The 25,868-nt window shown below is 38.2% G+C and overlaps 1 protein-coding gene across 3 annotated transcripts in view; it reads right to left on the reverse strand.

Moving 5' to 3' along the window:
• NOX4 (NADPH oxidase 4) overlaps positions 1-25,553 on the reverse strand; it is a 181,419-nt gene extending 155,866 nt beyond the window's left edge. The window contains exons 1-2 of one of the 3 annotated variants that reach the window (XM_027532138.1): positions 25,405-25,553; positions 24,601-24,696 (exon numbers count right to left, since the gene is read on the reverse strand). In XM_027532138.1, coding sequence (XP_027387939.1) covers positions 24,601-24,696; positions 25,405-25,461 — 153 coding nt within the window. In that variant the 5' untranslated portion in view covers positions 25,462-25,553. Of the gene's footprint in view, positions 1-24,600; positions 24,697-25,404 lie in introns of those variants that run through there. The other 2 variants (XM_027532139.1, XM_027532140.1) reach the window with 2 other exon arrangements.
• Positions 25,554-25,868: the final 315 nt, after the last annotated feature.

Consider the following 25,868-nt stretch of genomic DNA (forward strand, 5'->3'; position numbering starts at 1 on the left):
AAAGGATCTGAAAAGGCCAGAGTAGTATTATTAGTAATCTTTAATAATTAGTCATTTTCTTAGTTACCTCTTGGTGAGTCAACAATTAGTCATTTCAAGGAAAAGAATAAAAAAAAAAATTAGCGTAGAGGTTTACAAAAGATTTTTTTATATTTTGACCTGGTATTTTATGTTTGTCAAAAATTATGTAAATTTGTACTCGTTGAGGTCAATTTTATTAACTCTTTTTCTCCAAGGAAATATTTTTAATCAAACCAAATAAAGCTTGCTGCTGCTAAGTTGCTTCAGTCGTGTCCGACTCTGTGCGACCCCAGAGACAGCAGCCCACCGGAATAAAGCTTACACAACACCTAATTCTTAATTATTTGTATAATCATAGAACTTAGCTCTTTCATGAGGCCTTACATGTCATACAGGTCAACCTTTTTGCCTCTGTCTGCATTGCTAGTTAGTTCATAAAGACACAGTTCTGGAACCCAGGCCTCCCTTCATGCTCTCGGTTACTTCCTTAAGAACAGAACATGCTGCTCATCAGAACAGGGATGTGAATTCAAATGCTCTTTCTAAATAAACCAGAAAACATCCTTATTCTTCCAGTTGGTTAGCCTTTTATTCAACCACTGGATTTTCCTGTCATTTTATATAAATCTTTATCTAATATTTCTCTAATCACACATTAAAATTACTTGATGGATTATTTAAAAACAAATATTATCTCTGTTGTACCTTCTGAAATTCTGATTCTTTAGATCTGTAGGTGTTCCTGCAGTAGGTACAATCAGGTTTGGTGGTCATTGTTTTAGAATCACTTTGCAGACAGACAGACCTCTCACTTTGAAGACAGACAGACCTGAGTTTAAATACTTTTACTATTACGTTGATGAAAATACAATTTCAGTTTTTGCACTGTATGGGGAGGGAGGAGGGTTCAGGATGGGGAACACATGTATACCTATGGCAGATTCATTTTGATATTTGGCAAAACTAATGCAATTATGTAAAGTTTAAAAATAAAATTAAATTAAAAAAAAAAAAAGAATCTGACAAGGTGGCTTGTTCTCCATTGTATTAGGTTGGCCAGAAAAGTCTTTTGGGTTTTCCATAAGATTTTATGGAAAAAACCTGAATGAGCTTTTTGGCCAACGAAATATTTCCCATGCCTAGTATAATACTGGTACATAATAGGTTCTCAGAAAATATTTTTTTGTTGAATAAAATAAAACATTTTTTGATAAATTAAAAAAAAAAGAAATTTGCCATTTGATAGTGGAATACATTCTTAAATAAATGTGGTTATGTTATAATCATGTTAATGCACATTTCTTGTTTCATGCTTTTTTGCTAGTTACTTGTTTCTTGCTGTTTATTTTCTATTTAGACTACGGAAATGATGGTAGACAAAAAGCAAATTCAACCAATTTTCTTTATTGAGTTCAAAACGGGTCTAAAGCGAAGAGACAACTCTCATCATCAACCATGCATTTGTCCCAAGAACTGCTAATAAATTTATAGTGCAGTGGTGGTTCAAGAAGTTTTGCAACGGAGACAAGAGCCTAGAAGATAAGGAGCATAGTAGCTGCCCATCAGAAGTTGACAACAACCAATTGAGAGCAATCATTGAAGCTGATCCTCTTACAACTACATGAGAAGTTGCTAAAGAACTCAATGTCGACCATTCTATGGTCATTCAGCATTTGAATGAAATTGGAAAGGTGAAGAAGCTCAATAAGTGGGTGCCTCATGAGCTGGCCGGAAATTTAAAAAAAAAAATCGTCGTTTTGAAATGTCATCTTCTCTTATTCTATGCAAAAACAATGAGCCATTTCTGGATCGGATTGTGACGTATAACAAAAAGTGGATTTTATATAACAACTAACAAAAATGACCAGTTCAGTGGCTGGACCAAGAAGAAGCTCCAGAACACTTCCCAAAGCCAAACTTGCATCAAAAAAAGGTCACAGTCACTGTTCGGTGATTCGCTGCCCATCTGATCCACTTCCTGAATACGGCAAAACCATCATATCTAAGAAGTATGCTCAGCAAATCAATGATATGCACCAAAAACTGCAACGCCTACAGCTGGTATTGGTCAACAGAAAGGGCCCAATGCTTCACTTCTCATAACCAATGCTTCAAAAATTGAACGAATCGGGGTATGAAGTTTTGCCTCATCCACCATAATCACCTGACCTTTCACCAACAGACTACCACTTCTTCAAGCATCTCGACAACTTTTTTCAGGGAAAACGCTTCCACAGCCAGTAGGAGGCAGAAAATGTTTTCCAAAGAGTCCCTGAAGCATGGATTTTTATGCTACAGGAATAAACAAACTTATTTCTCATTGGCAAAAATGTGTTGATTGTAATGATTCCAATTTTGAATAAAGATGTGTTTGAACCTTGTAATAATGATTTAAAATTCACGGTCAAAAACTGCAATTACTTTTGCATCAAACTAATAGTGGTGTGGCCTTAGGTAATATTCTTACCCTTTCTGTCTCATGTTCCTCATCTATAAAACGAAAAATAAAATAATATCCCCAAAGGGTAATTATATATATATATTGCACATATATTAATTATATATTAATATATATTAATTGTGTACATATATTAAGTACAGTATCTGGCAAATAAGAAGTTAACAGAAGCTATTATTATGGTCCCATCTCTGGCCATCTACAAACTAGGTCTAGTTATAGAATTTAAATGCTCTTAGGGCTGCTGCTGCTGCTAAGTCGCTTCAGTTGTCTCTGACTCTGTGCGACCCCATAGACGGCAGCCCACCAGGCTCCCCTGTCCCTGGGATTCTCCAGACAAGAACAATGGAGTGGGTAGCCATTTCCTTCTCCAATGCATGAAAGTGAAAAGTCAAAGTGAAGTCGCTCAGTCATGTCCGACTGTTAGCGACCCCATGGACTGCAGCCTACCAAGCTCCTCCGTCCATGGGATTTTCCAGGCAAAAGTAGGGCAGAGTTTCTTAAAAATCACTCTTTCCAAGACTGTCTTTTCATCCTCAGCTCTGCTTGGAGCTATAGGAGATGAGCTTTACTCCACTCAGGTGTATCTAAAGAAATAAAGAGCGTTCCAGGTAACTAGTAGGAATGCAATTAATGTATGGTGGATCCCGAATGAGTGAGCCTCTGAGATGATCCTTTCATGCCCTCATTTTGGAAATAAAGAAAAAAGAACCAAAACCAAAAGTGATTACCCAAGAGATCTATCTAGTTCACAGCTAGGATGAGAACCCAGGACCTGGTCTTTCCATCAAACCAAGTTTCCCGAGATACGAATCGTGTCTCCACTTCCCCAACACCCACCACTCTAGGCACTGGGATCTTCTGTATCGAACTGAGCAACACCCAATGTGAAGAAAACGCTAAGGGCCGCTGTAGCTCTCTGATGGACTGTCATCAAGTCCAACCTTCTTGTTGATCCAGCTTATACTAGAAGCCTGTAAATAAGCCAAATTGCTGAAACCATAAGGGCACTCAGTTATAATGCACTTTTGCATTATATATCTCAGTTCAGCTCCTGGATGCATTATCCTGACCAGCGATTGCACACTTTATTGCATATCTCAGTTCCCTACCTGCAGCTTAGCTGTTGCCTTTCTTCTATCATGATGCCATTACACCTCGTCTAACTACCTCTATGCTATCAGATGAACTCCCATTATTCCTCAAGTCTCAGCCCAAGGCTCATTTTCTCACGGAGGCCTTCCTAAAGCCAACATCCCCAACAGTATCCTCATTTACATCTCCAAAGTTTTCTCCTTTTCCAATATCCTGAAAAAGTTGAGGCATCTTTCTCAAAGTTTCCCTTTTGCCTTTCGCTATCTATACCTATTTTGAAACACTTGACCCAATACATTGTAATGGTTTACCTATTTATCACATGCTTATCTTCCCCCACAAAGCTAGAAAGGGGCAGTATAGTAAGTGGAAAAGCCCAAACTGACCCCTATTCTTAGGAACCTCAAAAATGCATGGTCAAAACTAAAGAAAATTATTTCAAAAAAATATTCCTTGGGGAAAATGTTCCTTTAGCAGTGAAAGCCAAAGAAAGTAGTCATGAGACAAATACATGAGCAAGAAGAGACAACCTCATAAAATATGAGGTTGTCTATATGATTTGCAAGGCAATGGTAGGCATTTTTTATTGCCTTTATAGTAAATAAAAGGGCTCATGGCAGAAAATCAGAACAATTTATTTTTGCTGTATCTATAAATGAAAACTGTGGCTCTAATTTAAATGTTTGGTTTAAACCAATAATAATTTATGATAAGGATATTAATTTAGAATATGATGAACATTCCATGTGAGCAAGATTGCACTTATGGACAAAAATATATTTCAAGGAAGAGCTACTTCAAACGTGGATTACCTATTTTCATAAGGTTCACATGGAAACAATAATGAATAATGTGTCATGAGCAACCAGAAAGTAGTTAATAATAATTGGAGTAATTATTTCTCAATAAATCCCAATAAAAGCTACCAATTCAGGGCTCTTGGGGTATATCCAAAAGCTCATGAATGCCCCTTCATGCCATAATAAAAAAACTTTCATTCATTCCAAATGATCCTAGCTGGTTTCTGTCAACTTACTGCCTGGAGACTTTCAACTATGATGTAATTTTTGACTCAGGTTGGCCTTTCTTCCTATCTATAAACTGCCTTTTTTTAAAACACTGTCTGTAAAAGAAGTTTGAAAGAAGGATGCTTGGAGAAAATGTTTTCCCGTATAACTTAAGGGGCCACCAAAAGTGTAATGTTGATTCTGATACTTTATCCAGAAATTTTATGTTTAACTCAAATCTTTCCTTTTTATATGTCATCATACTTTATTCTAGAGCTTCCCAGGTGACTCAGTGATCAGGAATCTGCCTTCCAATGCAGGAGAAGTGGGTTGGATCCTTGGGTCAGGAAGATCCCTCTGGAGAAGGAAATGGCAACCCACTCCAGTACTCTTGCCTGGGAAATGCCATGGACAGGGACGCCTGGCCAACTCTAGTCCATGGGGTCGCAAAGAGTGGGACACGACTTAGCGACTAAAACAACAACATACTTCATTCTGCACTTTCTAGAAATGAACTTCCTTCCATTTTCAGTGAGAATGTGGTCTTTCCTTAGAAATCGACTGAATCAGAAAGAAATTTAGCTACTACAGAGAGAAGAAAGCAAGACTGACATAGGACAGTTCTGTCCTGATTTTCTCTGCTGTCTTTCCTGTGCCAAAAGCCTGGAGAGCAGAAGAGATTCACTTCTAGACTTTGCGTCTGTCTGGGAAAACTTAATTCAATGTAAATGGTAGTCAGAACTGCACACAAACACATTCATGGGTTTTTAAAGGCAATGCTGTCTAGTGAACGGTCACCAATTAAAAGGTATGAAATCTTTACCACACCTACCACCTGTGACCTCTGCCAAGGTCACTAGTCTCCAAAACTGAGCACTGAAGAATTTAACAGAACAGCAATAAAAATGCCCTCCACTTTCCTTCATGGAACTGTTCTAAAAGGTGAACACGTATCAAGTGAAAATCAGTTGACCTCTTTAGCTGACAAACATTATTAAAATGGAATTTTTACAATTCATCTATGACATGACTGTGGATACTCACACCTGTCTCTGTCTCCACTCCTTTCTAAGGCCCAACAACAAGGGCCTCAGGAGTTACAGACCATTGGATTGTACGTCATTATTACATCTTCCTCCTCCGACACAAAAACACTGGGGAATGAAATGTATTTTGCAGAGACTGGTTGGCTAAAAAGTGGAGGAAGACTTGTTGTTCCATCATCACAGATTCAGAACATCTGATCACAATTGCTGACTATATAGTTACCTCTAAGCTACTCTTCCTTCTTGTATGGTTCTTCCACATCTTTACACCATTTTCAATTTATCAAAATTCCTCCTAAAATGTATAAGCCAAAACAGATATACCAATAACCTGAGCATATGGAGTAACTTTTGGAAGAAAACAATACTCACATTAGTGGTACCTACTCACTTGGTTAGAATTTTAATCAGACTATGCATAACAATATATATTAAAACTCATATATTGAATATAGGATATTCAACATTAAGATTTTTTTCACATGTCTGTCAAGCATAACCTACTTAAACATATCTATCTTACAACTGCTGAATTAAATCCTATTTGTTAATAACATTTTCAATTGAATCTATAACAGTGTCTTTAAGTTCCATCTCTGTCTTCAAAATACTAGCAATTTTGGCTAATTCAGCATCATTTAACCATAACTTCCAACTTAGAATCAGGCTTTCTCCTAGTGTTTCTTTGAAAAAAAAAAAATATATATATATATACACATACATATATATATATTTTATGCATATAGCTTCAAGAAGTTATCAATTCTAAGAGTAAGAACTCGGGATACATTGCATGTGTGCTAGGTCACTTCAGTCATGTCCAACTTTGCACAACGCTATGGACTGTAGTCCACCAGGCTCCTTTGTCCGTGGGATTCTCAAGACAAGAATACTGGAGTGGGTTGCCATTCCCTTCTTCGGGGACCTCCCTGACCCAGGATCGAGCCCGCATCTCTTACGTCTCCTGCACTGGTGGGCAGGCTCTTCACCACTAGCACCACCTGGGGAGCCAAAGGCGCACACACCTAACAGAGCAGGTAAGATGAAGACGGACTGAATGAATGGGTCATTTGTTATGGATCATTCACCTAACTTCCTGTTGCACACGTATTTAAGTATTAGAGTCTTCTACCAAACTCTTCATTGTTTAATTGGTCAACATACAGTGGCCATATTAGTCCATCTGCTGGTAGAATAGAGTAAATCGAATATAATGTGATATATTGGTAAAGAAAAATGTAAATAAAGTTTAATTTTTTTCTCCTAACAGTAAGTAAGATTAAAATATCACAGCCTGAACTTTCTTAAGAAAGAAAATAGCAAACAAATGAACCAAGGATACATATAAATTTCTAAAATATTCACTGCAGTACAGTCTGTGATACAATGAATAAAATTAAAAAGGTCAACAGCAGAGAAATATAAAACAAATTATCATACACATTATGTGCTACTATGTAGCCATTAAAAATAAAGTAACATATAATAGAATAAAATAATAAAAATAATAATAAAAAATGTGATATTATTGAATTAAGAATATGCATGTATACAAATGTTAATCTACATATACAAGCATAAACATAGGTATAGAAATTGACATAGATTTTATACATACAGTTGGTTATCTCTTAGAAGTTAAAAGAAGTTTCTAATTTTGTGTTATTGGCATTCATAGGGAGGTGGGTATTTTGAAATGTAATACAGTTAATAATTGAGCACCAAGAATCAAATGGATAAATAAAAATTCACAATAAATGAAATGGGTTAGCATACTTTGAAATTCTAATAATATACCCAAAGGACATACCCAAAGGGGTATTCTACACAATGATGTTTTTCACAGCGTTTTCTAGGTAAGTGAAGTAACAAAAGCCAGTTGAATGTCCAAAAATATAAGAATGTTTAAGTGAGGTGTGTTTTTATTCCTTCAGTAAAATATTAAAAATAAATAATGCATGTGTAACAGCTTGTGATTACAGGGATAAATCTGATGTGATATTTAATGTTATATTTTTAAAAGAGAGTACAAAACTGTTTATTTGAAATGATCACATTGTTATTTTTAAAAATTTGAATTTAAAAAACACATTAAAATGTTAACCATGGGTATGTATGGATGCTGAGATATAAATTACTTTTCTGCATTTTCCCTTATATTCAAAGGGATAAATATGAAAAATATATATGAAAAAATATTTAATTCATATGGAAGTCAAAAGAAAATTATTTTCTAAAGAAAAGAAAGGCGGAATGTCTTAAAAGTATAACTTGAGGAGGAGGAATATTACCTTTAAATGAAAATAAGGGGCAATTTTCATTTTTATTTTTGTGTATTTCCTATTGTTTTCCTTAATTTTATACATTAGCTTCATATTTTCATGGCTTAAAGAGGAAGCTTTCAGAAGGACATTAACTTGCTGACCTCTTTTATTCTAACCTTCAGATAAATGGAAAGATGTTCATTTAAAGCACAGGATCAATAGGACAAGACAGGACAGGATAGGAACAGGGAAGAAGGTAAATCATGAGTGACAGAGAGCTACCAAGGGAACAAAGGGCTCCAGGTATTGTAAAGAAGAACTACTGAGGGCATGGGAGGGCTAAGAGATAAAATTACTAATTCTTTAACGCTTAAGAGGCCCAAACATTAAAGATTATTCAAGCTGAATATTATTCAAGTGCCATATTATATTTCTTACAGTGTGATTAGTTTATATGCTGTTAAGACACTTAATTAACAGTTTCTGAAAAAAAAAAGAAAAGGATTTCAACATGTATTAAAATATTAGTAAATAAAATGCTGATATGCTGCCATGTACAAAACAAAACAACAAAAAACAAACCAAACAATCCTCCACTGACACTCCACGCTCCTAACCTTTCTAACCTTGGTTAGTCTTTTGGGTTGGTGGTGGTGTTTAGTCACTTAACCATATCTGACTCTTTGCAACCGCATGGACCACAGCCACCAGCCACCACAGCCTCCTCTGTCCATGGAATTTCCTAGACAAGAACACTGGAAAGGCTGGCCATTTCCTTCTCCTTTAGGCAGGTGCAAGTTCTCTGTTAATACTTTACAGCTCAGAAAGCTAGTGAATTGCTGTAACACAACTTTGTTTAACCTGTCTTTTCTGTAACTCATTTCACTGTATTCACCTACTGTTTTAATGTTCTCTCCTTGGTTTGTTCAGTTTCCCAGTATTTCAAAATCCGATGTTCTTTTGCTGTTGATCCTTTTACTGTAACTGTTAATATGGCTATCTTTTGTTTAGATGGTTAACAGTATGGGTAATACCTAAGAAAGAAGCCATGTAAATACAGAAATTAAATAATAATTAAAACACTCACCGCATTAATCCCTTCAGCCACCCACTATCCCTAAGATTTCTCATTGAAAACAAGCTATTATAATCAAATGTCTTATTTTTTTAGAACTGTACCCTGTGTGATATCACCTCCGCTATCGTCATCTAACTAAAACCATTATAATAAATTCCAAAATTTTATATTTGTTACAATATGAACAAATTTGTAGTCTTCCATCTCAAGAAAACCCAGTAGGCAGTTTTTAATTATAAAACTAGTAAACTACCTTAAAATATTCACACTGTAATAGCATGCTCTGTGTTCATCATGATGTCTCTTGAAGTAGTGGGGAATACGTTGTCTATTTCTAGGAGGACAAGCAAGTAAAATGTGGCAGGCTGCTGCCGCTAAGTCGCTTCAGTCGTGTCTGACTCTGTGCGACCCCATAGACGGCAGACCACCAGGCTCCCCCGTCCCTGGGATTCTCCAGGCAAGAACACTGGAGTGGGTTGCCATTTCCTCCTCCGATGCATGAAAGTGAAAAGTGAAAGTGAAGGCACTCAGTCGTGTCTGACTCTTCGCGACCCCATGGACTGCAGCCTACCAGGCTCCTCCATCCATGGGATTTTCCAGGCAAGAGTACTGGAGTGGGGTGCCATCGCAGCTAGAGGCAAAGGACCGAAGAAATGCACAGTCGCATAGAGAGACTCTGAAACATAATTTGTTGTTACTGTTTAGTCACTAAGTCATGTCTGAATTTTGTGACCCCATGGACTGTAGCCCACCAGGCTCCTCTGTCCATGGGATTTTCTAGGCAAGAATATTGGAGTGGGTTGCCATTTCTTAATTCTAGAGGATCTGTTCAGCCCAGGAATTGAATCCACATCTCCTGCATTGGCAGGCGGATTCTTTACCACTGAGCCACCAAGGAAGCCCTTGAAACACAATACCAAATGAAGAAAAGCAAGAAAGAGAGTAAGTCCTTAGCACAAAGCCATTCTCGTGGATTAAAAAAGCAAGCAAAAACTACATGCATATAAAACACCAACAGAAGGATACATGTCCACACACTATTAGAAAAGTTGCCAATGTTGGGAGGAAAACAGGATTGCAGATCAAGGAGTGATTAAGGAATTAGTAGACAAATAAACAGTAAGAAAGAAAGCAGGGGCCTTGCACAGACCTATGAAGACTGGGTGCTGCAAGCTAAGGTATATATTTAAACGCTCTCTACCCAATAGCAGAAACATAGGTTTTTTAAATCCTTTGTTTTTCCAGAGAGGATCTATTGCTAGTGTCCTATGAAATTGGTCTTCTTCATATGAACCTCAATCTTTGATTTGCTCAACGGAAAGTTTTAAAAAGATAAACAAATTTGGAGCTAAAATTTGAAAACTACTGCCAATTGAAAAGCAATTAATTGTGACAGTCCCCAACGGCTCAGAGGTAAAGAATCTGCCTATAATGAGCGAGACGCAGGAGACTCCGGTTCAGTCCCTGGGTCGGGAAGATCCTCTGCAGGAAGAAATGGCAACCCATTCCAGTATTCTTGCCTGGACAATCCCATGGACAGAGGAACCTGGCAAGCTACAGTCCAAAGGTCGTGAAGAGTCGAACACAATTGAGCAGTCAAATCATTTTGAAATCATAAAGAAGAAAAAAAAACATATACTATAATTTGCAAACTATCATCTTAAATATTGAGTTGACCAAAAAGTTCGTTTGGGTTTTTCCATACCATCCTATGGAAAAACTTGAACTTTTTGGCCAACCCAATTCTTCAGAATTTATACATTTCCACAAAATTGGACATTAACTTCTCTTAGTTTACTTAGGAAACTTTCAGTTATTAGGAAACGTTTACAAATATATTTCAATATAAAAACATTCTGAACTTCAACAGTTTTTCCTGAAAGAAATGAGTCTAGCATTTTCATGAATTTGTCTACTATCACTTGGCATCAGAAGGAAGGTAAGAAACATAATTCATTTCTTCCTCATCCTACTTTATGCTTATCTCAAATCAGTAATAATAATAATCCTATAAAAGAGAAAATAAGGTTAACCTATGCAAAATTGCCATTTTTTTAAGTCAAAATGTTTCAACATTGGAATTTTTATGTAGTTCAATTCAATAACATAATTCTCAGTTTAAAACTGAGGAAAGTAAGACTATGAAGATTTCAATTAATTACTTAAAGATAAAGTTATTAAGACGTAAAGTCAAGATTTCAACTTAGGTCAATTTGTCCCCAAAATTCATGTTCTCTTCACTGTATTATGTTGCTGCCATTGATAATCTGAAATTTTCACAGATATTACTATACTTGAAATTTAAGCTAATAGTTTCTCTGTGCTAAGGAAAAGGCAATAGCAGACTCTTGGCTTTAACAAGAATTAGAATAAATACCATACAAGACAAATTAAATTTCATGTATCTAAAATCTGTGGATTGAACAAAGTGTATTTTCTCCTTTACACATAACACACTCAAGCTTTGAAACCAGTACAAATCTAAGACCAGTTTTCTTCAGGCAAATCAAAATTAAGGAAACCCTGTAGATGCCTTATCATCCAAGAAACTAAACTTTTCAGATTTTCATTTGACTCATTTTTCACTCTCTTGTGTTTTAAAAAATGCACAAGATCAAAACGGCTGAGTAGTTCAATGGTGGGTTTTACATAATCCAAGCCAAGGCCCAAATCCCAGAAAAATTTGGCTGTAGGTAATGAATGTAATATAGAGAATGTGAAAGTCACTCAGTCATGTCTAACTCTTTGCAACCCCATGGACTATACAGTCCAGGGAATTCTCCAGGCCAGAATACTGGAGTAGGTAGCCTTTCCCTTCTCCAGGGGATCTTTCCAACCCAGGAATGGAACCCAGGTCTCCTGCATTAGCAGGCGGATTCTTTACCAGCTGAGCCACAAGGGAAGCCTAAGAATACTGGAGTGTATTGAGCTACCAGGGAAACCCAATATAAAGAATGCCATTTCCCAAGTGGAAGAGGAACTTTCACACGGAAGCTCTGCATTCTTGTGGTTTATATGAGTGATTTTTTTTTTCCAATTTGGAATCCATTATTATATACTGCTGATATTTGCTTGGTTTTCCCTTTAGATACTCTGAGCTATGGGAAAAAAAGAAAAGAAAAATGTATCTTCACCTTTGTTTGAATAACTCTAAGCACTTTACTAATGTGCTTTGGGGCCCATGCTTTTCAAACCAAGAAAATTAACACAGCTTAAAAGCCCAAAGTAACTTATCAAAAGTAACTTGGCCAAGGAAAGTCTGAGAGAGATAAAAAATACTCTAATCACCCTATCTCATCAGTATTGTATTTTCAACAAACAGTTCTTATTTTCTTTTTCCACAACTATCTCTTTTTAGGGCATCCTTAAAATCCAAATTCCTGCAAGGGGTGGGGTGACAGAGAGTTCACTCAGGATAAAATGCCAATTGGAAGGCACATAAGAGAGGGTATATTGCGGGGAAAGGAAGTCAACAAAGAGCCAAAATATAAGGAGGGGGGAAAAAGAAACTTGTTTGGACCATTACTACTTCAGATCCTTCCAATGAACCTGAGCTTTCTAAGATGATATTCAAAAAAATTACTTGAAATTTAAAATCAGCTATGTGAAAATACTATCATATGAAAAATGACTGTAGTCAGAAAGGCATTCACCGTAGATCATTTCTTAAATGTATCTTGGTGTTCACATACCCATTTTTTAAAAATCTCAGATATATAAGATGCTTTCACTGTGTACATTATTCATCTCTTCTTGCCTTAAACTATATTAGACCTCTGGTATTCTTGATATGTGTCTGGAGACCTTTAACAATGTCCAAATCAATGAAAACCATCAAAGCATGAAACTTTTGCTTATAAAATACGTGTTGAAATCATTTATCCATAGATAGAAGTCATTGTCAAACTCAACTTCTAAAACTGTAAACAAATTTGATTGGTCATGGAAATACCATCTTCTTCATGTACTTTTTCTTTAACCCCATTTCCAGAACCAAAAAGAAACTACATTTGGCAAGGCTGTTTATTACATCAACTTTTATCACATCAAAAAGCTGCATTAAGACACAGATACCAGGTAATTTATTCTAAAGTCTCACTTTTAGTTCATGTCTTGGCAATTATTAGTTACAAGTCACAGCCCTTTAATCTCCCACTTCAATAATCAACACTATAAATGTAAAGTATATTAGATGTTAAGGGTACCCTGCTGCTTCTCTGTCACGAAAATGAAATCTTCCCATTTCTTTGTCCAAACCATCCTTTACAACTCCCAAAGGAGCTCTGTTAAGGTACCAATGGCTGGAGCCTTAAAAGCTGCGAAGAATGAACAGCAGACAGAAACAATATGTAATAATAACCATTATTTTTTACTTCTGTGACGCTTTCAATTCTTCAAAGTAGTTTGCTATTGGTTAAGTCATACCTAATGCTCAGTACAACACTCTTGAGATAAGTAGGATCATTTCATCATCTTTTAATGGGAATACAGAACAGATAAGTGGATTTCGGTATATGAATATGAAGGATGAGAGAAGAGGGAAGGAAAGCTGCATTCTGGAACTCTTATTACATAATAGGCTTTGCTCAATGTACTTTAATCCTTGAGCACATTATTTATAATTTCCATGCTTCACCTTCCTCTTTTGCTTAAAGAAATTATCACATCTGGCCCAGAAGAACAACTCAGTGAATGTCGGCCCTAGCTATTATTGTTATTATTTCTTTTAATTTCCTTTAAGGTTCATAGTAATCTTGTGAAACACTCATTCAGTTTAGTTCAGTTCAGTCGCTCAGTTGTGTCCAACTCTTTGCGACCCCATGGACTGTAGCACACCAGCCCTCCCTGTCCATCACCAACTCCCAGAGTTTACTCAAACTCATGTCCATCAAGTCAGTGATACCATCCAACCGTCTCATCCTCTGTCGTCCCCTTCTCCTCCCACCTTCAATCTCTCCCAGCATCAGGGTCTTTTCCAATGAGTTGGTTCTTTGCATCAGGTGGCCAAAGTATTGGAGCTTCAGCTTCAGCATCAGTCCTTTCAATGAATATTCAGCGCTGATTTCCTTTAGGATAGACTGGTTGGATCTCTTTGCAGTCCAACAGACTCTCTAGAGTCTTCTCCAACACCACAGTTCAAAAGCATCAATTCTTCAGCACTCAGCTTTCTTTATAGTCCAACTCTCACAACATATGACTACTGGAAATAGGCATTACTTCCCTTGTTTTTCTGTTGAAGACTCCAAAGTTCAGTAAAGATTAATAAAAGCTTTTCTGAATAAAATGTGCTCTATCTCAAGATGAAATTTCACTCAGCAATCATAACCAAGCTGGTGCAAATTTTCTGCCAATTACAAATAGCAATGTGCAGCCTTCCTTTGTCCAGAAGGATCAGGGGGGGCAGCCAGAGGTCAAAGAAAAGGAAAAGTCACTCTCTCCTAATGTCATCTGCCATATGTTCAGCAAATTCCTCCTATCTCATCTCTCTCTGAATTATTTTAATATTTTTATTAATAAGCATAAATAATTTATATTACCATTTACTGCTATTAATAGTATTAATACCATTAACATCAAATAATATTACTTGATATTCACAATAATGCTATCTTTTGCTATGCACATATGCACCAAGGGCCAAAGACTGCACTAACATTTTCTCATGGAATCCTAACAAACAACCTAATAGGAAGGTTAAACTTAACCTTATAGATGAGTTAAACTTAGATTTAGAGAAGTAATTCGCCAAAATCATAAAGGGACATAAACGCCTGAGCCAGGATTCAAACTCATATCCATATAGCTCCAAAGCTTACAATCTTGTGAATAAGGAATAAAGGATCATTGATTTTTCCTCCCCAGAATTACCTATGCACTTTTGAAACCAATTTTGTGTTCAACACAATGCTTAGCATGATAAACTAGAAACACTGACTAGAGTTCAAAGACCTACTGTCCATATTCAACTTAGCACTGAATACATAAGGAAGGCCTTTCCCTGTATTAAATCTATCAAATGAGACAAATGAACTAGAACAATACCCAAGGTACTACAACATTTTGCAGTTCCAAAAGCTTCATTCCCTCAGGCTGGGTCCTCTGTAGGAGAAAGTATACAGCCTTCAGAACTGTGAGGAGATGAATTTCTGTTGTTAAAGCCACCCAGTCTGTGGTCCTTTGTTATGGAAGCCTAAGCAAATTAATGCAGTCAGCTAGGATTTCCAGGGGGCTCAGTGGTAAAGAAATCGCCTGCCAAAGCAGGAGACATAGGAGAAGTGGTTTCAATCCCTGGGTTGCAAAAATCTCCTGGAGGAAGAAATGGCAACCCACTCCAGTATTCTTGCCTGAAATATCCCACAGAGGAGCCTGGCGGAGTATAGTCCATAAGGTCGCAAAGAGTCGGACCTAACAGTGACCGAGATAAAAAACCCAGAACAAGGCGTTCAAGTCTGCCGCAGGTTTAAGAGTAATCCATAAGCTGTAGTCTTACCTTTACTTATTAAGACAAAACACACAACCATACATACAAACGGTTTACCTAGAAAGATTAGAAAATTCCAGGCTCTAACCCTCTTTGTCTCAGACCCTCCCTGAAGGAGCAGCATGACTGAGTGTGGTCTTTAATATGAGACAAACGTGGGCTCGAATTGGGCTTCTCTAGTTGTTAGCTGGGTGACCATGGGGAAGTTACCTAACCACTCAGAATCTGTTTCTCAATTCTGTAAAAAGTGATCATTCCTATCCTCCAGGATTACTATAATGATTAAATTTAATATGGAAAGATTAAATGAGATTACAAAAGACCAAGGAACTAACCGTGCCTGGTGCATGAAAGTGAAAGTCGCTCAGTCGTGTCTGACTCTTTGCAACCCTATGGACTCTACAGTCCAGGGAATTCTCCAGGCCAGAATGCTGGAGTGGGTAGCCTTCCCCTTCTCCAGGGGATCTTCCCAACCCAGGGTTCGAACCCAGGTCTCCCACATTTGCAGGTGGATTCTTTACCATCTGAGCCACAAGGGAAGGCCAAGAATACTGGAGTGGGTAGCCTATCCCTTCTCCAGGGGATCTTCCTCATCCAGGAACCAAACCGGGGTCTCCTGCATTGCAGGCAGATTCCTTACCAACTGAGCTATCCCGGGCATAAAATGTGATTAATAAATGTTTATAGTTTGTATGAGGTTGAATCACATGAAATGGCTGATTGTTGTTGTTCAGTTGCTAAGTCTCCGGCACCCCATGGATGAAGTACACCAGGTTTCCTTGTCCTTCACTATCACCTGGAGCTTGCTCAAACTCATGTCCAGCGAGTCGATGATGCCATGTAACCATCATCCTCTGTCACTCCCTTCTCCTCCCGCTTTCAATCTTTCCCGGCATCAGGGTCTTTTCCAGTGAGTCCACTCTTCTCATCAGGTGGCCAAAGTATTAGAGTTTCAGCTTCAGCATCAGTCCTTCCAATGAATATTCAGGACTGATTTCCTTTAGGATGGACTGGTTGGATCTTCTTGCAGTCCAAGGGACTCTCAAGTCTTCTCCAACACCACAGTTCAAAAGCATCAATTCTTCAACACTCAGCCTTCTTCATGGTCCAACTCTCACATCCGTACATGACTACTGGAAAAACAATAGCTTTGACTACACAGACCTTTGTCAGCAAAGCGATGTCTCTGCTTTTCAATATGCTGTCTAGGTTTGTCATAGTTTTTCTTCCAAGGAACAAGCATCTTTTAATTTCGTGACTGCAGTCACTGTCCACAGTGATTTTGGAGAATAAGGAAATAAAATCTGCCACTGTTTCCACTTTTTCCCCATCTATTTGCCATGAAGCGATGGGACCAGATGCTATGATCTTAGCTTTTTGAATGGTGAGTTTTAACCCAGCTTTTTCACTCTCCTTTTTTACCCTCATCAAGAGGCTCTTTAGTTCCTCTTTGCTTTCTGCCATCAGAGTGGTATCATCTGCATATCTGAGGTTGCTGATATTTTTGTTCCATCAAAATGGCAATCCCATATGGTTCAGTCTAACACTAACATTGACTAAAGGCAAAAGAGCCCAGTGGTTAACAGTACAAGTTATAGAATCAGTATGTCTGAGCTAGAGATCTGGCTCTGTCATTCATCAGCAAGTTACAGAACTTCTCTAATTCAATGTCTTAGCTTCAAAATTAAGAATTAAAAATATCTGCTCCATAGGATGGATGAAAAGATTAAATAAATTAATCTAAGCAATTAATACCTGGTGCTTGTCCTCAATGAATTGATATTATTAATAATCAAATGAGGGAAATAAAATTGAAAATCTTGGAAATTAATTTCAAATTTCAATTCCACGCTGTTTTTGGATGGTACTGATAAAAGAGAGGCTTACTCCTTGGAAGGAAAGTTATGACCAACCTAGATAGCATATTCAAAAGCAGAGACATTAATTTGCCAACAAAGGTCCACCTAGTCAAGGCTATGGTTTTTCCAGCAGTCATATATGGATGTGAGAGTTGGACTGTGAAGAAAGCTGAGTGCCGAAGAAGTGATGCTTTTGAACTGCGGTGTTGGAGAAGCTTCTTGAGAGTCCCTTGGCCTGCAAGGAGATCCAACCAGTCCATTCTAAAGGAGATCAGTCCTGGGTGTTCTTTGGAAGGACTGATGCTAAAGCCGAAACTCTTAATACTTTGGCCACCTCATGCGAAGAGTTGACTCATTGGAAAAGACTCTGATGTTGGGAGGGATTGGGGTCAGGAGGAGAAGGGGACGACAGAGGATGAGATGGCTGGATGGCATCACCGACTTGATGGATGTGAGTTTGAGTGAACTCCGGGAGTTGGCGATGGACAGGGAGGCCTGGTGTGCTGCAATTCATGGGGTCGCAAAGAGTTGGACACGACTGAGTGACTGAACTGAACTGAACTGATAAAAGAGAATTATACAATGCACATTTAGCTAAGTGTAACAAAGAAGTTAAACCTTGTGCTAAAATTCTAGCAAACATCATGTAATCAGAAAAAAAAATACAAATACATATCATAATCCTTACGGATATGTCTTAAACAAGTATAAAACAACTGTAAAGCTGGAAATATACATTATCCTGGGTGTAAGTCAATAATTTTCCATAACTTCTTGAACAGTTCAACACCTTTAAACAGGAAAAGCTAGTGACCTACAGAGTATGGAGTTTAATGTATCTTACATATGTCTGTCTATCAAGTCGTTCATTATAACAGGCTGAACATTGGAGTGAGGAACAATGAACCAGGAGAGTGACCAAGCCACCAGTTGAGCTGGTGATAATGAGCTCATTATCAGCCTCATTTTTCTATTTGGGAAAATCTAAGTAAAGACATCAAAGTTCTCTTTCAAGTCTAAAATTACATGAGTCTCTATCTCTTATAAATGAATTAAGTACATCATGACTGCCTCAGTGTAATGGAACTAATTTCACCTGTCAATAAACAAGAAGCTTAACACTTTAGCAGAATGTTAAGAATAAACACAAACAAACAAAAAACAACTTATTGCAAAGTATCCTTTGAATTGAAACCACAATATTCTGAGCAGTAAAAAGAAAGAGTTAATGATCAAGCCCTTTCTGAAATTGACAGGAGGCACATACTCCTTCTCAGCAGAATTACAGATGCCTAGGCCAGATGTAGAAGGACATGGCAACCCACTGCAGTATTCTTGCCTGGAGAATCCCAGGGATGGAGGAGCCTGGTGGGCTGCCGTCTATGGGGTTGCACAGAGTCGGACACAACTGAAGCGACTTAGCAGCAGCAGCAGCAGGCCAGATGTGGGCTTCCCTGGTGACTCAGACGTTAAAGAAGCTGCCTACAACATGAGAGACCTGGGTTCGATCCCTGGGTCAGGAAGATCCCCGAAAAAGGGAATGGATACCCACTCGAGCATTCTTGCCTGGAGAATTCCGTGGACAGAGGAGCCTGGCGGGCCACAGTCAATGGGATCACAAAGAGTCAGGCATGACTGAGTGACTAACACACACACACACACACACACACACACACACACAAGTCAGCTATAAAACCAATGCTGACTTAAAATCCTAGGTTCTTCACACAGAGACGCCGATCTCCAACCTTAAGAAATTCACATGACATCAGATTTCTGTCTCTGAGAAATGTTAATTCTGATACAATTCCTAGGACACTTGAGAGGGTGAATTGTTAATGCTTCTAAATCACTTGAAGGATAATGACTGACCAAAGAAAGATCATCACTGTACAATTCGAAAAACCTCAATGCTTACAACTGTCTTCTACATGACACAGGTATCTCAATAAGAATTTAAAAATAAGAAAAAAAAATCTTCATGTCCATTCAGCAGATCTAAAACAAAAATTGTGAGATTAAGCAAAAAAATTAAATTCTCATTATGGTACTCTGAGAAAAACTAGTTTGAAACTGAAAGATCCATACACAAATGTTAGCTTTGGGGAAAAAAATAATAAAATAAAGACACACTGAATCTGGTACCACAAAATGAATTTTCTTCTCAAATTAAAATGCTTATACCAATTAAATTACATCCTGTAATCATTAAAATATCAGAAATAGAACTCAGAAATAGGTGCCTATGATATGAAGGCTCCTGATATGAAAATATCCTGAGTTAAATTTGCCTCAACATTTCAAAAAATTTAGGAAACTCTCAGAGTCTGTCACAACACATTAGCACTTGCTATTAAAGTACTACATACATTTTCCATTCCTTGAAAAGAAATAAATCAAAAACAAATTTCATCTTAAATAATCAATGGAGTCCTTTATTTAAAGCACCGTAGATGAAAAACGTTGTTGTTTGGTTTGTTTATTTGAGTGTTTGCTTTGGTTTTCTTCAAAAGACTTTTTTCCCCCTCTTAGCTAATTTTAAGATTCCAATATTCACAGCATGTCATAATTAAACATCTCCTAGGAAGTGCACAGTCTGATAAGCACATTAACTCAGGCATAAACCAGCCGTGACCATGTAGCCTCCAGGCCTGGGTCAAACCAGTCTGGGAAAAAACAGTTCTGATGAAAATCCCTACTAAGACATATTAAGTCCCAAGATTATTTTATCTTCCATCATTTACGATCTTCTTTTCCCTAGCAGTTCTTATGTAATTTTTTAACCCTTAAACTGTGGTCTGAGAACAGTCACTTAGCCTATTAGGAATAAAAATAACTCTAGTTCTGAGGATTAAATAATTTTTCTCAAAGGCTCCCACCTCCCAGGAAGCAGAGAAGATTAAGTCAAAAATATTTTTACAGTTACACACCAATTACTACAGCCCACAAGTTCCCATTCAAAATTAACTCCTGTTCAGGAAAGGGGGAGTCAGAGGACTACCCATACCCTGATTTCTTTTTACATGGCTGACTGGTGGCTAGCTGCTTGCCTTAAAGCAAAATGATGAATGCATTTGGCCATGAAGGTAATAAAATCTCCCCACGGCCAGCGTGTGTACTGTCCAAAATGGTAGCCACTAATCACGTGTGGCTACTGAGCATGTGAGATGTGTCCAAGGCCACCAAGGAACTGGATTTTTAGGTTCATTAATCTTACTAATTTAAATTGAAAAAACTGATATTCACTTGTGTCAGTGGAAAATCTTTATATTTGGAACAACTTGGATATCTTACAGATGAAAGAGTGAATCCACTTTTTCATCTATAAAAATCTTATGAAACTTAAAGACACACCAAGTAATTCTAGTAGCTGAGCTGTGATGTATATAAGTGGAAAATATATACTATATTTCAAAGAACAGACAAAAATAATGTAAAATATCTCATCAATAATTTTTAGAAGTATTGACCACATGTTGAATGCTTCAATCTATTACAATACCTACGATACATTATTTTAAATAAAATATATTAAAGTTAATGTCATCGGCTTCTTACTCTTTTGAAGTACTACTGGGAAATTTTAAGTTTTGTATGAGTCACATTATATCAGGCACAGCACTGATAAAGAGCAATACTAACCAGTGACGTGACTATCTGAGATGGGCCAGTGAAGTGGTTTAGAAAATCTGTGCAGTATGAAAAAAAAAGCAAAAATCCAGACAGCACTGCATTTAAATCCTAACTTCGACAGTGACCATCCAAAGGGATTTGAGCAGCCATTCATTCAGATTCCTCAGCCTATACTTCCCCAGGTACAATGGGGAAGGATAGTTTCCTAGTTAAACACAGTATTTCTAAAGTGACTAGTATACCATCAGTTTAAATAAACAGTCAAATAAATTGTTTTTCAATAGAAAGCAGAGATTTTTAGACTACTGCGAAGAATTTACTGCTTCTCAATGTCTGTGTCTTCCTGCAAATGAGCTATATCCTATGGACACTTTCTTCCTGTAATATTAGCCCAACTTTATTATTACCTTACATTTTACAGATGAATAATGACAACCTTAGACTAAATGCTATTATCAAAATGTTCAACAAATGGAAGCTTTGTTTCCATAGTGTTTTAAAGTGGTAGCAATCAAGCTCATTTCCAGAAATATCATCATGATTTTTATGAACTTAAAATTTACCTAAAAGAGACTTATCAGAATACCTGTGTCCTTTTCAGGATTTCTATCATGGTGGGACCATGTTCTTGTGACTGTTTGGTAGGCTCTAAGAAAAACTGCTCTAAGGCATAAAGTTCATACTATACAGTTATTAAATATATAAAATGTGGGCGCCTACAATATTTATTTTAAAAATTAATTATATCTCATTGTTCTGCTGTAATTCTTTAAATACAAAAAAATGCTTGCAAGTTCTTTTACTATGAAACAGTACCACAATCATCAAAAGATTAGGAAGGATAAGCCTAAGACAAATAAAATTAAATACTCCTTCATTAAGCAAATAGTCAAACTATAGACAGAACTGCTTTTTCACTAAAATGACAGATATCTATTCCAAATGGTGTAGATAAACTAATGACTAAAAAATTCATATAGGTGATTAATGAAAAGTAAGACATGTGAAAGTCATCTTTCTTCTTTAGTCATGATGTCAAAAAGAAAAGCTGTCCTTTTCCAGTGACTCTTCATAAAATATGGACTCCTAACTACATGGTTAAGGAGGAGATCCAACCAGTCCATTCTGAAGGAGATCAGCCCTGGGATTTCTTTGGAGGGAATGATGCTGAAGCTGAAACTCCAGTATTTTGGCCACCTCATGTGAAGAGTTGACACACTGGAAAAGACTCTGATGCTGGGAGGGATTGGGGGCAGGAGGAGAAGGGGACGACAGAGGATGAGATGGCTGGATGGCATCACTGACTCGATGGACATGAGTCTGAGTGAACTCCGGGAGTTGGTGAGGGACAGGGAGGCCTGGCGTGCTGCGATTCATGGGGTCGCAAAGAGTCGGATACGACTGAGCGACTGAACTGAACTGAACTATGATGATTCTTATGTTTCTATGAAAACTAATTTACAATGACCCTGCTCTTCTTCAATCTGCCTCTTGCACATACTACTCACAGTCTTCCGTTTAGTCCTTTTATTATTTTTTTGTCTTCATTCATCTGATCAATATCTATTGAGCCCCTGCTTAGTACCAGGCCTATATTCTGCGGGCCTCACCACTGAACCTCACTAGCCTATCATCTTATTCAAATAAAACCACTAAAGTGGGATGATGTAGAGAGAGGTGAAACATATAATTCAATTAGTTGGGTTGTATATGTGTGTGTGTGTGTGTGTATTCTTCATATGAGTTGTAACCAAAATATATTTGAAGTTGTTACACAGCATCCAAACTAATAAAAAACTAACTTGTTGGTTTCCAACATAATTATTTTTTAAGTAAATTATCATTTTAGTTTATACTATGTCATAAAGCTGAAATTCCAAGTTCAATTATGTCTTTCCAAGTTGTCGAGGCTTAGATTTTATATTATTACATCTATGTCCTGATCAAGATTCACCATTTTCCAAAGCAAAGTTTGCCACTGTAACTCTCAAGAGTTTTCTCCAAGTTGTTCATCAAGTAATATATAATGAATAGGTCAGATCTATGTTGCACTGCAAAACCTCCTGTTTGCTAATTTACACCCCAGGGGGATTTCTAGGAAACAAAGTAACATGATAGACCAGTAAACTTTCATGCATTTCTTAGAGAAAAAAATTTTGTTTATTGAATTACATGTATTTACTTGTTGGAGCTTCCATTAGATTGTAAGCAACTTGAAGACAAAGGGGAGAAGTTACTCTTTATGTGCCCATTTGAAAAGTGAAGGTTTCATGACAGTTTTCTATATGGCTGAATGGAGGAGGGTTGGTAGGAAGAAAGAAAGAAATGTTCAGATTTAGGAATTTAATCTTTGTGACTATTTTTATCAATCCTTTTAAAATACAGAGTTGGGTGATTATGATGTGTCAATGTAGGCTCATCAAATTGTAGCAAATGTACCACTCTGGTGGGTGATGTTGATCATGGGAGAGGCTACACATGTGTGGGGATAGGAGAACATACAGGAAATCTGTGCCTTCCCCTCCATTTTACTGTGAACTCTAAATGGCTCTAAAAGAAGTCTTTAAAAGTTATTAAACTTTAAAAATACCAATTTTTAAACTTTGAAAATACCATTATCTGTGTGAACAACAGATAATGAAAACAGTGCTTTACTCTATAAAATAAAATATAAATCAATTAGTTCACCCTCAATTTATCACAATCTTAATATGTGCCAAGCACTACTATAAAACCTGAGCTTTAAAGAGAGATAGGATTTGTAACTATAAAAACAGGAAATGGAAGACTGGTTCCACTAAATTCATCTGAACTAATAATAATTGTAAACAGTCATTAAACCATGAAAAAGAAAATTATGCACCTCCTGTTCAGAATGCATTTTCTTCTCCAATGAAAAGGAATGCCAAATCTGCTTTTTCATATGCCCTAAGATTTTTTAATGTCTTATAGTTGTTGTTTGTTTCTTAGAAAAAGCTGTCTCCTTATACAAAGTAAGATGTGCACAGTGATACCATTTTTGTTCAGGAGACAAGTAGGAAGGGGAAGGAGAGGAAGAATGAAAACAGAAGCATCATGGAATATATAAAAAAAGAAAAATATTGACACATGAGACAAATCAGAGCAAAATTTTGCACAATATCGTTCTCCTATTAGACCAGAACACCGGAATAATAATCAGCCACTAACCCAGGGCAAGCATTTGAGAAATGCCCAAGAATGAATAACTGCCTTAGACACATACTGTGTGAGAACTGACAGTAAAAGGAAGCAGTGCAGAAATTCTCTGGATAAGCTGATGGGCAAGCTGAAGACTTGATTAGTGAGAATGAAAAGCCTGTCATCGGTTGGTCCCTTAAGTGAAGGAGACCCTTCAGGGCACTTTGCAGCTGGCAAGAAGTGACAACTTTTCTCAGGTATTACTAGCCTAGCAGTTCTCTTTATAAGATTATCTTTGGCTCTTAAGAGTCAATCATTGTAACTTCCACGAGTGTAAATGATAAATCATGAAAACGTGACCACTTTAGAAACTAACAAACGCTCCTGAAGTGAACAACCGACCGAACGTTTCTTCAATAAATAGAAAAACTGCTCAAGAATTGTAGCATCGTCTGCCCACCTTATACCCACTCCACCAGGTCACCCAAGACCCACTTACCCCCAGCATCTCGTGGAGGTAGTGATACTCTGGCCCTTGGTTATACAGCAGAAAGGTTTTCCAGAAAAGCAGGACATTCAGGGAGAGCCAGATAAGCTAAATCATATGGAGAAAGAGATAAAAGAATTAAAAATAAGTACTACCCGATGAATGGAGTACATTCAAGTACATTCGTCGGACACAATACGCTCAATGGAACCTCAATTAGTCGTTGCCAAAAGCTTTCTCAATTGACCAGCAAGCTGCAAACCACTAAGAGGAAAACGTATCTGAACTCACTCAGCCCCTGTACACCTGAGATTAAGTATTTGGGCTGCAACAGTTATCCTAAAGATCACAGATAACCCCTGGAGGTAAAACAAGACTAAGTGATGAGTGACATCACCAAGTCCCAAGCATTGTATGTTTAAGCTTTAAAAATATCCATTGAATGAAGAATAGATAATAAAGAAGAGGGCTTTGCTGTATAAAATAAAATCCGACAAACAATCTGGGAAAAGAGAAAAAGGGGTGGGGGTGGTGAAGATGTTTAAGGGGTTAAAGGGAAAGCTGTGTTAACTAACAGGGATCTCCCTTCCTCCGCATCCGCTCTCGCATCAAAGTGTAGGCAAGTTCAGAGGGCTTGGAGGAAGGGAGGGAGGAGATGGTTATGTCCAGGTATTCCCGGCAGAAAGTTTGTGTTAGTGGAGGATGTTTTGCACTAGAGGCAAAACTTCCAGCTTCCCACCCGCGCTCGCTCAGAGAATGAATCAAGATCGCTGCCCCAGAAACAAGACGCCGGGAGACCCTCGCCCGCCATCCTACCAGGCAGAGGTGTTTAACCCCTTCGTTGGCCAGCCAGCTCCTCCAGGACACAGCCATGCCGCCGGCCCGCGCGCCGCGCTCTCAGCCAGCCGGCCGACAAGCAGCGGCGGCCGCGGGCGCAGCGGCTCCAGCGGTGCGGCCGGGGGGGGCGGGGGGCCGGGAGGGGACGGAGGGTCAAAGACCGAGTGGGAGTCCGGGGCCGGCGCTGCGCCAGCCCGGGCGGGGTCTGCGCCCCGAGCCGGCTCTTCCGGGCTTCGCGGCTGCGGCCGGCGCGGGGTCTGCTCGGCGCCCCTGGCGGCCGGGACCCGCGCTCCGAGCGCGCGCTCCCCGCCGCGCCCGCCCTTTGTCTGCGGAGAGCTTGTTGTGGCCGCCGCCGCCGGGGATATCCCGGTCTGGGATCCGGGAGGCGGCCCAGCAGCCTCCAGAGGCCGGCCCCGCTTGGAAAGACAGCAAGATGCGGAGGA

The sequence above is a fragment of the Bos indicus x Bos taurus genome, chromosome 29 (genome assembly GCF_003369695.1).
Source record: "Bos indicus x Bos taurus breed Angus x Brahman F1 hybrid chromosome 29, Bos_hybrid_MaternalHap_v2.0, whole genome shotgun sequence".
NCBI lineage: Eukaryota > Metazoa > Chordata > Mammalia > Artiodactyla > Bovidae > Bos > Bos indicus x Bos taurus.